The sequence below is a fragment of the Cnephaeus nilssonii genome, assembly GCF_951640355.1.
Source record: "Cnephaeus nilssonii genome assembly, chromosome: 3".
NCBI lineage: Eukaryota > Metazoa > Chordata > Mammalia > Chiroptera > Vespertilionidae > Cnephaeus > Cnephaeus nilssonii.
In genome coordinates, this window is record NC_137074.1 from 58,951,714 (window position 1) to 58,970,371 (window position 18,658).

General features: G+C 37.6%; 1 protein-coding gene across 2 annotated transcripts in view; it reads left to right on the plus strand.

Moving 5' to 3' along the window:
* GSK3B (glycogen synthase kinase 3 beta) overlaps positions 1-18,658 on the plus strand; it is a 194,572-nt gene that overhangs the window by 132,707 nt on the left and 43,207 nt on the right. For both annotated transcript variants that reach the window (XM_079766879.1, XM_079766880.1), the window contains exon 7: positions 8,099-8,196. In XM_079766879.1, the coding sequence (XP_079623005.1) occupies positions 8,099-8,196 (98 nt within the window). The remainder of the gene's footprint in view (positions 1-8,098; positions 8,197-18,658) is intronic.

Genomic DNA, 18,658 nt, shown 5'->3' on the forward strand with positions numbered 1-18,658 from the left:
TTCTTTTTGTGGTATTTGCTAACTTGACTCCCAGAGACCAAATTTCAGCACTTTATTTTTGGAGATGTCATTGTATTTTCCAGCTGCTTTATATTTTATTCAAGTATACACCAATCATCTGCATACCAGGTACTGGGATGAGATGTGCCTAAGTAAATGCAATTTGCTTTTTTCAGAAAGTTATGACTATATCTTCTGACACATGAAGGCATGTTTATATAAAACTTTGACCCTCTTAAGTGCATTACTTCTATAAATGTCCTTGTGCCCAGCAGTTCTTTGGAATCTTATCAGACAAAAAAAAGACAGTGTAGTCTGTTTTCTCTATTAGAAACCAATTCTCTGGATGTTTGAAGTACCTGTATTCCATGAGCCTCCTTTGCATGGCTAAAGCCAGATTCTAACTTCAGGCTTTCTAGGCTTGGGACTCTCCATATGCCACTGACTTAAGCCTGAGGCCTTTTAAACCCTAACAAGCCTATATTTGGACTCCCTTTTTATACTTAGGACACTTGCCTCTTAACACTCTGGAATACTTGTAAACAGACAAAAACAAAGTTATTTAGAAGTGTACTAATACAAGTACATTTTAGAAATATTTTAAACTATGTTTAAAGTAAAAGAGTAGCTGGTTCTGACTAGTTTATTGTCATATTTGTATATAACCAGAGCTAAGACTGATGGCTCTGATTATATTGTCTTACTAAGAAATGGTAGAATGAAAACAAATGGCTTCTTTAAGATAAGGAATTGAGTTTACAGACCTGTGAAGAAACAGGTATTCTGTGGTGATAGTGACATCAAAATTGGGATCCAGGCCTACTTCTACTACTCAGTAGCTTTACCTTGGACAAGTCACTTAACTTCCTTATCTGTGAAGTAAGTTTGTTAAACTAGATAGCCTTGAAAGATTGCTTTTACCATGAATTAAAGTATGAAATAGAATACTGTTTTGGCTTACACTCCAAATAACCAGAAAATTCAGTGTGCCAAAGCACTTTACGTTTTTGTGCCTTTTGTTTGGTTCTGTTTTATTCTTTTGGAGAATATCATCCATTTGTCCTCTGAAGTAATAAAAACAGAAGAGATTTTGGTGTCTGCCAAAAAGTGAAAGATAAATATCTTGATTTTGGTAATTTGCCTGAGTTAACATGTATTGAAGACCACTAGTATAATTGCCACCTGAATGTTTTGATTTAATCTTCTGTGACAACCACTAAGCAATAGTATTCCTTTTTCTTTTTAGCAATAGTATTCCTTAATATTTTACTCCTTATCTCCCATATTTGTACCTGGAATCGTGCCTAAGAAAGTGTTTCCCGTTTTTGTTTTATGAAAGTGTAATTATTTCCCTGCAATTTTTCTTGACTTGTCTTCTGAGGTGAATTATTCTGTATTAAAGAGGAAAGGAGTTAATGCATATTACCTATCATCTAATTAGCTAGGTAAAGGGATATTTTTAAACCTAGATAAAAATAAATCATTTACATTAATAAGGAGATACAATTTCCCACTTGATTTTAAGAGTTAGTATTACTATAGGCTTTGAGTAAAGTAAACATTTCCTAGCAGATTCATGTTTCCTTTATTTAACAATTACCTAATATATCAAGGAGGCCTTTTTTTTTTTTGGTCTGTGGTTGCAAAATAGGTATCTTTGTTGTCATTACTTGGAACTGGACAAAATCAACTTGAATTTCTTAAATGAATTTAATATCATTTTTCTAGGTTAGTAAAAAGTAGTCACTGGAGTAGGGATTTTCAATTCTCTCTTCATAGTGCATCTTACCACATCAGACCTCTTAAATTATTTGTTGTCCTGTGCCATTTCATTATTCTTCCTCTCTGTTGGTAGATGGGAAAGCCCAGCAATGATTATGTTCATCTGTTTAAAGCACTTGATTGTTGGTTTATACAAAACCCAGCAATCACAGGCATCCAGAAACTGAAAATTAGCTTAACCTTGAAGGAAGACTTAATGGTGGGCTATATGTAGAGTGGCCATATAATTTATCTTTTCATTTGGGAATACTTTTAAAGAGAAAGTATATGCTGTTAGTAATTATTCCAGGGCAATAGATTTAAACCAGGACTCTTTTGGGTAAGCCAGAATGTATGCTTTAAATTATGTTTTAATTTATTAATTACATTTTTAACAGTTTTCCTCAGGGATTGAGGTTTCCACTTTGACTTAAAAATGAATTATTTTGTTATTTGTGAAATAAAGTATATTCTGCTGTCTTTACATTTTAAAATGGTAATATATTTAAGGACTTTTTTTCTATCAATATTTCTGGCAACATAAACGTCAACCATTTAAAGTCCTAAAATTTTTTCTCAGAATTTGCATTGGCTTAAAACTCTGTGTACAGGATATTGAACCCTAGGTTGTTGCTACTCTGTAAGCACCTGCTAATATGCAGAGATTGTGTCACTTTGCCTTATTTTTAAGTATGATAAGTAGCTAATCATGCCCTATGTTTTGATACTGTAATTTCCTGTCTTGGTTGTTGAAGATTCAGACACCTAATATTTGATGACAAATAGACTTTACCTTTTGGGAGAATATTATGATTGGTCTTGATTTCCCCTTTAGTAAGTTTAACACTTAATTTTTAAAACGCATTGAGAATAGTTTGGACTCTTTTTGGAGACAGACATTAGGGACTCACTCAAGGGAGCAGGCTCCAGCAGAAAAATTGTGGAGGGTGACAGATTGAGTCCGGGAGAGGCCATAAATGCATGATCGGAACCATCACGTCCCTGACCAAGTAGAGGACTCTGTTACCTGTTAAAAGGAAGCTTTCTAGATTAAGGAGAGAACTACATAACCAGACACCTGGAGAAGAGAGACCATGGGGAGACAAAGAAACAGCCTGCATATGAAAGAAAAGCAGGCATCACCAGAAAAGGAAGTAAAAGAAATGGAGGCAAGCAACCTGTCAGAGAAAGAATTCAGAGAAATGGTCATAAGGTGGCTGAAAAGAATGGAAGACAAATTCGACAATATGTGTAAGAACCAAGAAGAAATGAAAAATGACATCACTGCTGTAAAGAACTCAATAGAAAACATCAAGAGTAGACTAGAAGAAGCAGAGGACCGCATCAGTGAGCTAGGAGACAAGGTGGGAAAAAATACTCAAGTAGAGCAGCTTCTAGAAAAAAAAATTGAAAAGCAGGAGGAGAGCCTAAGGGAACTTTGGGACAACACAAAACAAAACAATATCTGCATAATAGGGGTGCCAGAAGGAGAGGAAACTGAGCAAGGAATAGAAAACCTGTTTGAAGAAATAATGACAGAAAACTTTCCTGATATAGGGAAGAAAAAACCCACACAAATCCAAGAAGCTCACAGAGTCCCAAGCAAAATGAACCCCAAAAGACCGATGCGAAGGCACAGTATAATTAAATCAGCAAACACCAATGACAAAGTAAGAATCTTAAAAGCAGCCAGAGAGAGACAGAAAGGATCCCCCATCAGACTAGCAACTGATTTCTCAACAGAAACACATCAGGCCAGAAGGGAATGGAATGAAATATACAAAGTCATGCTAAGGAAGGGTCTGAATCCAAGAATACTTTACCCAGAAAGGCTATCAATCAAAATTGAGGGTGAAATCAGGAGCTTCATAGACAGAAAAGGACTAAGGGAGTTTATTACCACCAAACCAGCAATGCAAGAAATGCTAAAGGGTCTGTTGTAAAAAAAAAAAAAAAGAAGAAGAAGAATAGGAAGCGAAGAAGGAACACGGGTATAGAATAAAAATGGCGACAAATAAGTACCTGTCAATAATAACTTTAAATGTAAATGGATTAAATGCCCCAATCAAAAGACATAGGGTAATGGACTGGATAAGAAAACACGACCCATATATCTGCTGTCTACAAGAAACCCATCTCAGAAAAAAAGACGCACACAGACTGAGGGTGAAGGGATGGAAAAAGGTTTTTCAGGCGAATGGAAATGAAAAAAAAGCTGGGGTAGCAATACTTATATCTGACAAATTGGATCTCAAAGTGAAGGACATAAAAAGAGATAAGGCAGGCCACTTCATAATACTAAAGGGAGCAATCCAACAAGAAGAAATAACTTTGGTAAACATATATGCACCCAATACAGGAGCACCCAAATACATAAAAAAAACTCCTGGAGGATATCAAGGGAGATATAGATCAAAATATATATAGATCTAGATATATATAGATCTAGATATATATAGATCAAAAGCTATACAATCATAGTAGGAGACTTTAATACCCCACTATCATCATTGGACAAATTCTCTAAACAAAAAAATCAGCAAAGAAACATCAATCCTAAATGACTCACTAGACCAGATGGAATTAATTGACATCTTCAGAACATTTTACCCCAAAGCCACAGAATATACATTCTTCTCAAGTGCACATGGGTCGTTTTCAAAGATAGACCATATATTGGGTCATAGGCAAAGTCTCTTCAAATTCAAGAAGATAGAAATCATATCAAGCATCTTCTCAGATCACAGTAGCATAAAACTGGAAATCAACTACAATAAAAACAATCCAAAAAAATCAAACACATGGAGACTAAACAGCATGCTATTAAACAATGACTGGGTTACCAGAGAGATCAAAGAAGAAATAAAAAACATCATGGCAACAAATGACAATGAAAAAACAACAATCCAAAATCTATGGGACACAGCAAAAGCAGTCTTGAGAGGGAAGTTCATAGCTCTACAAGCCTACTGCAAAAAACAAGAAACAATGGTAATAAATTACCTAACCCTACAACTCAAAGAGAAAGAGAGCAACAAGAAAAGCCCAGTGTAAGCAGAAGGAAGGAAATAATAAAGATCAGAGCGAAGATAAATGACATAGAGACCAAAGAAACAATACAAAAGATCAACAAAACCAAGAGCTGGTTCTTTGAAAGGATAAACAAGATGGATGAACCTCGAGCCAGGCTCACCAAGAAGCAAAGAGAGAGGACCCAAATAAACAAAATCTGAAATGAAAGAGGTGAAATAACAACAGACCCCACAGAAATACAAAGGATTGTTAAAAAATACTACGAACAACTTTATTCCAACAAACTAGACAACCTGGAGGAAATGGACATATTCCTAGAAAAATATAACCTTCCAAAACTCAATCAGGAAGATTCTAAACAGGTCAGTAGGCCAATAACTATGCAAGAACTTGAAGCAGTCATCAAAAAGCTTCCGGCAAACAAAAGCCCGGGGCCAGACGGCTTCACAGAGGAGTTTTACCAAACATTCAAGGAAGAACTAAAACCTATCCTCCTCAGACTATTCCAAAAAATTCAAGAGGAAGGAATACTTCCAAGCTCCTTCTATGAAGCCAGCATCACCCTAATACCAAAACCAGATAAAGACAACACAATGAAAGAGAATTACAGGCCAATATTCCTCATGAACATAGATACCAAAATCCTCAACAAAATTCTAGCAAATCGGATCCAGCAGTACATCAGAAAGATCATACACCATGACCAAGTAGGATTTATCCCAGGGATGCAACGATGGTACAATATCCGCAAATCAATAAACGTGATACATCACATAAACAAATTGAGAGATAAAAATCACATAATCATATCTATTGATCCAGAAAAAGCATTTGACAAAATCCAACACCCTTTCTTGATAAAAACTCTCAACAAGGTGGGAATAGAAGGATCATACCTCAACATAATAAAAGCCTTATATGATAAACCCACACCCAACATCATACTCAATGGGCAAAAACTAAAACCATTTTCCCTAAGAACAGGAACAAGACAGGGATGCCCACTCTCACCACTCCTGTTTGACATAGTACTGGAAGTATTAGCCATTGCACTTAGACAAGAAGAAGAAATAAAAGGCATCCATATTGGAAAAGAAGAAGTAAAGCTGTCCTTATTTGCAGATTACATGATATTGTACATAAAAAACCTGAAAGACTCCATCAAAAAACTAATAGACTTAATAAATGAATTCAGCAATGTAGCAGGATACAAAATTAACGCCAAGAAATCTATGGCATTTCTATACACCAATAGTGAACTTACAGAAAGAGAGACTAAAAAAGCAATCCCATTTATCATCGCACCAAAAAAATTAAGATACCTAGGAATAAACTTAACTAAGGAGGTAAAATACCTATACGCAGAAAACTACAGGACACTGAAAAAAGAGATAGAGAAAGACGTAAACAGATGAAAGAACATACCATGTTCATGGATTGGTAGAATCAACATCATTAAAATGTCCATACTACCTAAAGCAATCTATAGATTCAATGCACTCCCCATTAAAATACCAACGGCATATTTCACAGACCTAGAAAGAACTCTCCAAAAATTCATCTGGAATAAAAAAAAGACCCCGAATAGCCATAGCAATCCTGAGAAAGAAGAACAAAGTAGGTGGGATCTCAATACCAGATTTCAAGCTATATTACAAAGCCACAGTTCTCAAAACAGCCTGATACTGGCCCAACAACAGACATATAGACCAATGGAATAGAATAGAGAATCCAGATATCGACCCAAACCACTATGCTCAATTAATATTTGACAAAGGAGGCATGAACATACAATGGAATAAAGACAGTCTCTTCAATAAATGGTGTTGGGAAAATTGGACAGATACATGCAAAAAAATGAAACTAGACCACCAACTTACACCATACACAAAAATAAACTCAAAATGGATAAAGGACTTAAGACAGGAAACCATAAAAATACTAGAGGAATCCACTGGCAGAGAAATCTCAGACATATGCCGAAGCAATTTCTTCACTGATATTGCTCCTAGGGTAATGGAAACTAAGGAGAAAATAAACAAATGGGACTACATCAAAATAAAAAGCTTCTGCACAGCGAAAGAAACCATCAACAAAACAACAAGAAAGCCCACTGTATGGGACAACATATTTGCAAATGTTATCACTGATAAAGGTTTAATCTCCAACATCTACAGGGAACTTATACAACTTAATAAAAGGAAGATAAATGATCCAATAAAAAAATGGGCAACAGACCTAAATAGAATCTTTTCGAAAGAAGACAGAAGGAAGGCCAAGAGACATATGAAAACATGCTCTAAGGTACTAATTATCCGAAAGATGCAAATAAAAACGACAATGCGGTACCATCTCACACCTGTCAGAATGGCAATCATCAACAAACGACAAGTGCTGGAGAGGATGCGGAGAAAAAGGAACCCTCGTGCACTGCTGGTGGGAATGCAGACTGGTGCAGCCACTGTGGAGAACAGTATGGAGTTTCCTCAAAAAACTAAAAATGGAACTCCCATTTGTCCCAGTAATCTCACTTCTAGGAATATATCCCAAGAAACTAGAAACACCAGTCAGAAAGGATATATGCACCCCTATGTTCATAGCAGCACAATTCACCATAGCTAAGATTTGGAAACAGCCCAAAAGCCCATCAGCAGATGAGTGGATTAGAAAACTGTGGTACATCTACACAATGGCATACTATGCTAGTATAAAAAGGAAGGAATTCTTACCATTTGCAGCAGCATGGATGGACCTGGAGAGCATTATGTTAAGTGAAATAAGCCAGGCAATGAAAGAAAAATACCACATGATCTCACTCACTTATGGAAAATAAAGAACATTATAACCTGATAAACAAAAAGATAGATACAGAGGCAGTAAAGCACCGAACAGACTGTCAAGTTACAGTGGGAAAACAGCGGCGTGTTGGTGAAGGGGGGAAAGAGATCAACCAAAGGACTTGTATGCATGCATATAAGCACAACAAATGGACACAAGACACCGCTGGGGGGTGGGATGAGGGCATGTGCCAGGGGGTAGGGGAGGCTGGGGGAAGGCCAAGGGGGGAAAAAATGAGATATATGTACTACTACATATAATACTTTAAACAATAAAAAAATATCTAAAAAAGAAACAAAGAAAAAGAATAGTTTGATGACTTTTTTCCTTTGTTCTAGATTGTACAGTCTTTTGCTTGTGATATTTTTCTGTGATCAAAGTAAAATTAGAAAATTTATACAAATATTTTGCAGCTCAACTTAAGCTACACAGTATTAATAAGCCTTTGTTTTGTTTTTCTCTTCAGATGTATGGTCTGCAGGCTGTGTGCTGGCTGAACTGTTGCTAGGACAACCAATATTTCCAGGGGACAGTGGTGTGGATCAATTGGTGGAAATAATCAAGGTGAGGAGGTTGAATTGGAATTTTGAATTGGATGGAATTTTGCTACTATATTCTAAGTATGCATAACACACACACACACTCACACACACACCATGGAACACTTAAAAAAATGGAGAAGGTGATTCAAGATCACATAGCAAGTTCTGTTATCGAGGAAGTGTAAGAACACAGCCTTTTGGGCTCTAACTGAGTTATTCTTCTGTTGTATAATCCTGGAAAAGCCATTTTGAATATCTGATGCAAAAAGGGATATATCTGTTATTTACAGTACTTAAAAACTAGAAGATCACTAAATGAAGGAAGTGATCAATATATAAAGTGAATAAAAACAGAAGCTATGTTTGTTTTTTCTAACCATGTACTCTCTCTTCCTGGTACTTTGCTGAATACATAGGAGATGCTTGTATCTGTTCAGTATATAAATATTCATAAAGTGGAAGACTGAATATCTACATTTATGAGTACACAGATGAAAGGAGAATTTTGATCATAGGTTTAATATAATTTATTTTTTAGGTCTATCAACACTTTCATTAACAACACCAGATTCAAAATATTATAACTTGGATTAATGTTTATCTTAAGAACAGTAGGGGTGAGATTATAATTGAGTTTTTAAATGTAATTTTAAAAAGCTTTTAACCCTTTGCACTCGCTTGCTTTTTTCGATTCCTTTATTCTACTGCTAATCGTGTCGAGTCACACTCGACATCCAAGTGCAAAGGGTTAATATTTGAGCTCTTAAAAGAATTTCCAACCCCTCTTTTTTAAAAATCTAAAATGTATGTATTGAGATCACTTGATTGGTTCATTCTAAGGTTACGGTTTGACAAAAGCAGCAACTCCTACTGTCTTTTGGACTTTATTATTGACTAGAGGCCCAGTGCATGAATTCATGTACCATGGGGTCCCTCAGCCTGGCCTGCGGGATCAGGCCAAAACTGGCTCTCCGACATCCCCTGAGGGGTCACAGATTGCGAGGGGCCTCTACCGGTGCATGATCGGGGCTGGTGAGGGACGCAGGAGGTTAGCCAGCTAAGGAGGAATCATGGGAGGGCTCCAGGGCATGTCTGGCCTGTCTCACTCACTCCCGATCAGCCAGACCCCAGCAGCAAGCTAACCTACCGGTTGGAGCGTCTGCCCCCTCATGGTCAGTGCATGTCATAGCAACTGGTCGACCGGTCGACTGTCTGCCCCCTGGTGCTCATTGCACATCATAGCAAGTGGTTGAGCAGCCTTAGCATATCATTAGCATATTATACTTTGATTGGTTGAGCAGACGACCGGACTCTTAGCATATTAGGCTTTTATTATATAGAATTTTCTAAATGTTTCTTAGAAGTGAAAAATTGAAAATCTCCTTAGAGGTCATAGTCCAGTACTCCATCCAATGCCAGAACTTTCTTAGTTACATTCCTAACAGATGGTTTTTCAGTGTTTTCTTGAACTCTTCTAGTCATCTGATGGCTACTTTCTGTGTCTGCACATCTTGAATTCAGTTTTATTGTATTGAGCCATAACTCCTTGGTAGCTTTTACCAGTTGTACATAGGATGGTGATTAAATTACTTTGAAATCCTTGTACTTCATTCTATAAAAATGTCACTTTGGATAAGGTGATTTTGTTAGATACCATTTTATGCAAGTGTGGTTGAAAAGATCAGTGTATATTCAAGAATCTTCTTTGCTGTCCATGTAATTTCTTATAGTTTGTACCTGAGACCACTAAGATATTTGCACTCTTTTTTTGGATAACTACCTCTTACCTTTGTTCAACACTTGTATTTCCTTCTGGATTCCCATATTATACTCAAATCGAAATTCAAATATTTTTATCTTTTTGTTTCCTTATTCCTCATTATCCAGATTAATATTCTAATGCAGGGGTTGGCAAACTTTTTCTTTAAAGGGCTAGATAAAATATTTCAGGCTTTGGGGCTAAAATGCAAATCATAGAGAGCTATAATGAGAGAAAATAAGTTTCCACAGATTTTTTTATTGATAAAAATTAAAAATATAGTAATAACAAAGTACAATTTTTTTGTAAGAATCTACTAATTAGTATAATGGAGTTCTTTTTGCAGACTGTATCATTTAATTGGGATTAAAGGTAGTGTTCACTATCATCAAAATGATTGCAAATGATTATCCAGAACCCATTAATATTTCTTAAATGTTAGTGTTTTTTAAAAGTGACCACAAACTAAAGGAAACAGCCCCTAAATCTTATTGTCATGAATATACAGGGGGTTGGCAAAAATAGGTTTATAGTTATAATACAAATAGATAATAATACAAATAACTATAAACCTACTTTTGCCAACCCCGGTACAAATAAGTTTGACATATCTTTGTGTTTCATCTAAAATAGTCAAGATTATTATGGTGGATCTTTGCTTTTAAGTACAGCTCAACCTTATTTTCACCCTATTTTTTAGCAAACACTTTTAGATTTTCAGTTACCTTATCTCTATATTATGGTTTGTTCAGCACCTGTGTGCCCATACTCTCCTTTTCCAGCTTAACATTTTTATTATCAAATAGTCTCAGAGAGATTAAAGATATTAATTAAATCAGAGTTTAATAAGTATAAAATACTTTTTTCCTAAGTTTTTTGATAGATCAATGACGTTATACATGCGTTTGGAGTTTAATTATATGTTACCTGGTGACATTTCTTCTGCTGTCATATTATAGAGCTCTTGTGTTATTAACAAATTGCAAGGACAACATATTAAACTTTTTTCTATCTTTTCACTCCCCAGAATGTGTATGTACACACCATTACACATAGTGGTACTAATTTTTACTTGTAATATACACTGAGTGGCCAGATTATTATGATCTCTGAACGCATAATAATCTGGCCACTCAGTGTGTGTGTGTGTGTGTGTGTGTGTGTGTATGTGTGTGTGTGTGTGTGTGTGTGTGTGTGTATACATATATATATATATATATATATATATATATATATATATATATATATATATATATATATTAGAGGCCCGGTGCATGAATTCGTGCATGGGTGGGGTCCAGCCAGCCTGGCCAGGGGGAGGGGACATGGGCAGTTGGCCAGCCTGCCTGCTGGTCGAACTCCTGGTCAAGGGGACAAATTTGCATGTTAGCCTTTTATTATATAGGATATACACTGAGTGGCCAGATTATTATGCGTTCAGAGATCATAATAATCTGGCCACTCAGTATATATCATATGTAATATATAAACAAAATATTTGATTGCTTCATTCTTATATTATTTAAAATTTTCTATGTTTATTACTGACTAGAGAAAGCAACTTTTAATAGCTTTTCAATCATGGACCACTTTGAAAATCTATTCATAGCATGGTTTCTCCTCCTGAAAAATGATACATGCCTGAATTTTGCATAAGATGTGAGGTGATCCTTGGGCTTTCTGAAGCTCATCCAGGAACCCTAGGTTAAAGGTTAAGTTTTAAAAGCTGCATAAAGCTGAATTACTGAAGTTTGGCGACCTCTGGTGTTGACCTATTGAAAAACAAGGCTTCTAGAGAAATACTTGTGTTTATTTCATAGCTTTTGTCAGATTCTTGGCTTTGTTTTCTTTCCTTGAAGAAATAAATCATAATTCCCAATTTGATATTAATTTAGTATCTTGATAAATTGTAACTAAATGAATGAAAAAAATGTTAAAACAGGTGTGGATAGGACTGTGTACAAATGAACATATTAATTTAATCACAAGGGGTGAACAGCACCCCCAAAAGGATGTATAGGCTGACCTCTGATTCTCTGGTTTTTTTTCAGCACCTCTCCTCCGCAATGATTCGGGATAGTGAACCAAAGAATAGGTGTTTTTTTTCTTTTTCTTTTTTTTTCAATAAATAGGAAGGTCTTATTTTATTGTAGATGATTGAGAATAAATATTCTTCCCAATGGTGTGATGATTTTAACATCTCCCCTTCCCTTTAATTGTGTGAGATATCATACTTACAGAAAAGTACATAAAACATTTGTGAAGTTTTATTTCCTGTAAGTCATAAAGGAACTCAGTTTTTTAGGAAATCCAGAAATAACTTGTTTTGTTTTAAATCTCTGTTCAAGGATGTTTATTGATTTTATTTTTTAGAGAGGGAGGAAGGGGCGGTGAGAATGAAACAAGACCTTTTGGTGTATGGGATGATGCTCCAATCAACTGAGCTACAGTTTAAAAGTTTTTTAAAAATTAGTTTTCTATCTCTTAAACTAATTGTAAAACCAAAAGGTATACTCAAAAGTAGAAATAGGGTAGTCTGTTTAAATGTCTTATGTTTGTGGTATTGATGCATTGAGAATCTTTGTTCTTTATAATCCTTTTCAGTCTTTTAAGTTTGCTATCTATCTATTGATCCAGTCCTTATTCTCTGAATTAACAACTCAGCTGTTACAGTTATCCAAATCATGCTATTTTCCACTTCATTCCAGTGTGCAGAATGTGCTTCTAATTCATTTGCTTCCTAGATTCCTTAAATAAAATCAACTCTTTGCTCTCCTTCCAGAACCCTTCCTGAATTCCTGCCTCACTCCAGTTCAGTGTGGCATTTTCACCTCACACATAATCTATGCTTATATTGTTGTATTGGTTTTGGCTCATTGTAGTTGTTTTATGTACAAGTCTCTCTGCCCTAGAGCTCCTTGAAGATCTAAATGTTTAGACTAAATGAATGAGTTAAGAAGCTGAAAAAAATGTTTTAATGTCTCTCAATTATGTCTTACCTTTGCATTCTTACATTCTTTTGCACCTTAGATCATATCTTTGCTTTCTCAAAGACTACATATATTATATATAAAATAATTCTGATTTTAGGGTTTGATAGACTGATACTTTTAATGCTAGCCTTAACACAAGAAGGATAAACTTCTGGTTGTATTTAGTTTAGAAAAGGCATCACAGATTACATAATGGTCTATTTTCCTTTTTAAATTAATTTCATAGAGAGGTCATTTACATGCAATAAAATGGAGCTGCTTTAAGTATATAGTTTAATGAGTTTTGACCAACATATATAACCACCATCCTGGTCAAGAATAAAACCATTTCCATCACACCAAAAATATTTATGTTAAGTCTAGGTAACCAAATATCCTATTGTACCAGAACTTACGGATTTGCAAGGATAGTACCAGGTACACAAGAATAGTTGATCACTCTTTCATTCCCCATTATATCAGTCTCCCATCTTCTGTCTCAGGTAACCATTGATCTTCTTTTTGTCAGTACGGATTAGTTTTTCCTATTCTAGAGTTTCATATGAATGGAATCATATGTTTCTTTTGTATCTGGTTCAAGATCGTGTTACTGATTTTCATCCATGTTGTTGCTTTTATCAACTATTTTATTTTATGCTGAGTTGTATTCTATTACATGAATACGAGAGGCCTGGTGCACAAATTCGTGCACCAGTGGGGTACCTCAGCCTGGCCTGTGGGATTGGGCCAGAACCGGCTCTCTGACATCCTCCAAGAGGTCCCAGATTGTGAGAGGGTGTAGGCCAGGCCGAGGGACCCCCACCGGTGCACCATCGGGGCCGGGGAGGGACGTGGGAGGTTGACCAGCGGGGGAGGGCTCCAGAGCGTGTCTGGCCCATCTCTCTCAGTCCCGATCAGCCGGACCCCAGCAGCAAGCTAACCTACCGGTCAGAGCGTCTGTGCCCTGGTAGTCAGTACACAGCATAGTGAGCAGTTGAGTGGCCTTAGCATATCATTAGTATATTACGCTTTGATTGGTTGAACAGATGACTGGACACTTAGCATATTAGGCTTTTATTATATAGGACTAGGGGCCCGGTGCACGATATTCGTGCACTGGGGTTGGGGGTCCCTCAGCCCAACCTGCCCCCTCTCACATACTGGGTGCCCTCAGGGGATGTCCTACTGATGGCTTAGGCCCGCTCCCCACGCTCCTTTGTGGGAGGCAACTGGGCTGATCAGGGGAAGGCAGCAGCCCCATCACCCCACTGCTGCAGCCACTACCAGTCACCACAGCCACCAAGGTGTTTTCATCAACACGGACTTCAGTCCCTTCACCAAGAAAAAATGACAACTTTCTTTAGGCATTTTCAAGATGTGTCTTTCATAGGATATGCATTTTTTTTTTAATCCTCACCTGAGGGTATGTTCCCATTGATTTTTAGAGTGTGGATGAAAGAGGGACAGAGAGAAACATCAATGTGAGAGGGACACTTTGATTGGTTGCCTCCTGTATGAGCCCTGACCATGGGCGCCAGGCTGGGGGGCATGCAGGGACTCCTGGGCCGCACGCAGCGGTGGCTGCCAAAGGTCTCCACACACCCCAGAGGCCAGCAGCCAGCCCCCCATCATGTGCGCCGGGCTGGGAGCGTGGACCCATACTGCCTCTTGATGCTGGAGCATTCCCAAGCGGCTGGGGGCACTATGGTGACAGGGGATGTTTCCGCCCCGCCCCCAGCCCCTTGGCTCCTGCACCTATAGGCTCAAAGTGGCCGGGGGTGCACAAAATGCGTGCATGGGAGCAGGGGTGTCCTGGTCTGCACCCTCTCCAATCTGGGACTCCCTCTCACAATCCGGGACACCTGGCTCCTAACCGATCGCCTGCCTGCCCAGTTGCCCCTATCCGCTTCTGCCTGCCAGCCTGATCACCCCCTAACCGCTCCCCTGCCAGCCTGATCGACGCCTAACTGCTTTCCCGCCGGCCTGATCACCCACGACAGCCCTCCCCTGCAGTGACCTGCCTCCACCGCCGGGACTGGCCTCTTCCGCGCCGCACATAGCTGCGGGACTCCCAGGCCTCACTGCACGGAGCGGCTACCGGGCCCTGCCTTCGCTTTGCGCGCAGCCATCTTGTGACAGTGTCATGCGAGGGCATGACACCACCTAGGCTTTTATGCAAATTTTCCCCTCAACCAGAATTTGACCAGGGGGTGGGGCCAGCCGGTCAACCGCCCACAGCCCCTTCCTCCAGCCGGCCAGTCCCAATTGGTTCCGATCAGGGCAGGCCGGCTGGACCCCACCCATGCACGAATTCGTACACCGGGCCTCTAGTATGTATATATGCATTACCTATGGACACAGACAATAGGGTGGCGAAGACCTGGGGCAGGGATGGAACTGGGTGGATGGGGGAAAAGGGGGGGGAGGGAGAGAAATATCTGTAATATTCTCAATAGTAAAGATTTTTTTTGTTTTTAAATTTTATTTATTTTTAATAATTGTGTGTTTTTTTTAATTTTATTTTATTGTTAAAAGTATTACAAATAGTAGTACATATATTTCTTTTTTTTCCCCATTAACCTTCCCCCAGCCTCCCCTACCCCCTGGCACATGCCCTCATCCCCCCCGCCCCACCCCACCCCACACTCAGTGTCTTGTGTCCATTGGTTGTGCTTATATGCATGCATACAAATCCTTCGGTTGATCTCTTTCCCCCCTTCGCTAACACTCCCCAGCCTTCCTGTTGTAATTGGACAGTCTGTTCGATGCTTCACTGCCTCTGTATCTATCTTTTTATTCATTGGGTTATAATGTTCTTTATTATCCATAAATGAGTGAGATCATGTGGTACTTTTCTTTCATTGCCTGGCTTATTTCACTTAGCATAATGCTCTCCAGTTCCATCCATGCTGCTGCAAAATGGTAAGAATTCCTTCTTTTTTTATAGCAGCGTAGTATTTCATTGTGTAGATGTGCCATAGTTTTCTAATCCACTCATCTGCTGATGGGCATTTAGGGTGTTTCCAAATCTTAGCTATTATAAATTGTGCTGCTATGAACATAGGGGTGTATATATCCTTTCTGATGGTGTTTCTAGTTTCTTGGGATATATTCCTAGAAGTGGGATGACTGGGTCAAATGGGAGTTCTATTTTTAGTTTTTTGAACAGTAAAGATTTTTCAAAATGATATTTTAAAAACTATAATCATTTTTGTTTCTGTACTAATATTGGGTAGACCATTTTAGGGAGTCCGCTGCACATGTATTTGAATCCTATATTTACCACTAATAAATTGTAACTTTGAGAATTTGGTTTTCCTCAGTTAACTTCTTTTCGATGTGAAATGGGGTAGTGAAGTGTCTATAAAGTTTAAATGAGAAAAGAAAATTGATATACATAGCACAGAGCTTTTACATACTAGATGCTCAATAAGTATTTCTTCTCATTGTCCTCTCCTTTCCCTCACTGATGTACCTTTCGAAAGTACTTATGTATGCTGTTTCCACTTACTCATTCCAGCTGATTATGGTCTGCATGTTCTTATTACTGACCTCACCAAGGTCAGAAAGAAAGTCTCCATGGCCAGCTGCAGTGAACACCTTTTGGGCTTCATTTTAATGGGCTCACTGTGTCATAAGATACCCATCTCTCTGTCCTTTAAGTGTTCTCTTTCCTTGTCCTCCATAGTATCTTTGTCTGTGGGGCCCCTTTAGATTTCTTGGACATCGGTCTCAGCCTTCTTTTTAAATTTTCTTTTTTTCATATATTTGTGTCACATGGGTCTCCATATGTAGCATTCTTCTCCTTCAACATGCCTTGCCTATTATACACTTAAAGCCACCTAGCACCTGTAAACTACCCAAGATGTTTTTTCTAGCCTCAAGCTCTCTTCTAGATGATGTACCTAATATTCACCACTTGGTGGAGAACTCCCCTGGGTTCTTCTTGAGTGTCTTAAATATTATTTTCTCTTCCAACACTATTCCTTCATGTTTAATATCATCAGCATTTTTTTACAACTACCAAAATTAGAAACTGAAATTATTTGTCCTCCAACCAAGTCTAGTAAACAGATTACTTGATATTATCTCCTAAATCAGTTTGTCACAATGAGATTTAAATTATGTCCTAGCTCTGCCTCTGATAGTTCTGACCTCTGAAAAATTGCTCCTTCTGGGCCTCAGTTTATCTGATCTCTGAAAATGTTTGGTGTAGGTCAGAGGTCAGCAACTAGGGCCTAGGGTTCAAATACAGTCTTCTTCCCATTTTTGTAATAAATTTATGTTGATGGCTGCTTTGTGCTACAGTGACAGAGTTGAGTAGTGGCAGAGGCTATATGGCCCACAAAGCCTAAAGTAATATTTTAAGGCTCTTTATATTAAAAGTTTGCTGACCTCTAGAGACCAGAGACTCTCACCTGTAGTTTCCAATTCTAAGAGCCAGCCTGGTGAGAACCTGGCTTTAAGATTATAAAAAATAAGAAGAAAAAGATTAGAAAAACTGATTACAGTAGTTTAATATTTGGCAAGAGAAATTAAACAGAACAAATTATAACGTTAGAACCTATATTTCCTGATCTAATAGCCTTAGTAATTCAAGAACAGAAATAAAAATCTCCGTTGCTACTTTATGGTGACAGGATAATTTATTTGGTTAAATTACTTTTAAATGATAGTGAATAAATCAATGACTTCACTTATTAACTTGTAATTAGCATCTTAAGTCACAAAACGGATTTTGAAAGTAGAGAATACAGTTAGTTAAACTCTGATCATAAATTAGAAGTATAATTAAGAGTCTTTTTTATATCATCACTGTTCATCAAAGCAGATTATTTCCATTCTGATAAAAGATTTTCCATATGAATGCACTAGTGTATGTTGAAGGGGCATTATAAGTACATAAAAATGCTTAGATAAAAATATAAATCTAGCACCCATTTCATTTTCTAATTTTGGTAGTTGTAAAAAAATGTTGATGATATTAAACATGAAGGAATAGTGTTGGAAGAGAAAATAATATTTAAGACACTCAAGAAGAACCCAGGGGAGTTCTCCACCAAGTGGTGAATATTAGGTACATAATGAAGACCATATATGTAGGGCCATCCAATAGCATACTCAATAGGCAAAAACTGCAAGTGTTTCCCTTAAGATTGGGAACAAGACAGGGATATCCATTTTCACCACTCTTATTCAACATAATACTGAAAGTCCTAGCCACAGCACTTAGGCAAGAAGAAATAAAAGGCATCCAAATTAGAAAGGAAGAAGTAAAACTGTCATTATTTGCAGGTGACATGATGTTATATAGAGAGAACCCTAAAGATTCCACCAAAGTACTACCTTAATTGACAAATTAATTCAGTAAAGTAGCAGGATACAAAATAAATATCCAGAAATCAGTTGCATTTTTATACACCAATATTGAACTATCAGGGAAACTAAGAAAACACTCCCATTTCCAATTGCATCAAAAATAAAATGAAATACCTAGGAATATATTTAACCCAGGATGTAAAAGACCTGTACTCAGAAAGTTATAAGACACTGAAGAAAGAAAAGAAGATACAAATATCCATGTTCATAGATAGGAATTAACATCATTAAAATGAACCTTAGGTTCAGTGCAATTCCTATCAAGATACCAATGAACTAGAACAAATATTTTAGAACTGTATGGAACTACAGAAGCCCCAGAATAGCCCTAGCTGGTTTGGCTCAGTGGATAGAGCGCCAGCCTGTAGACTGAA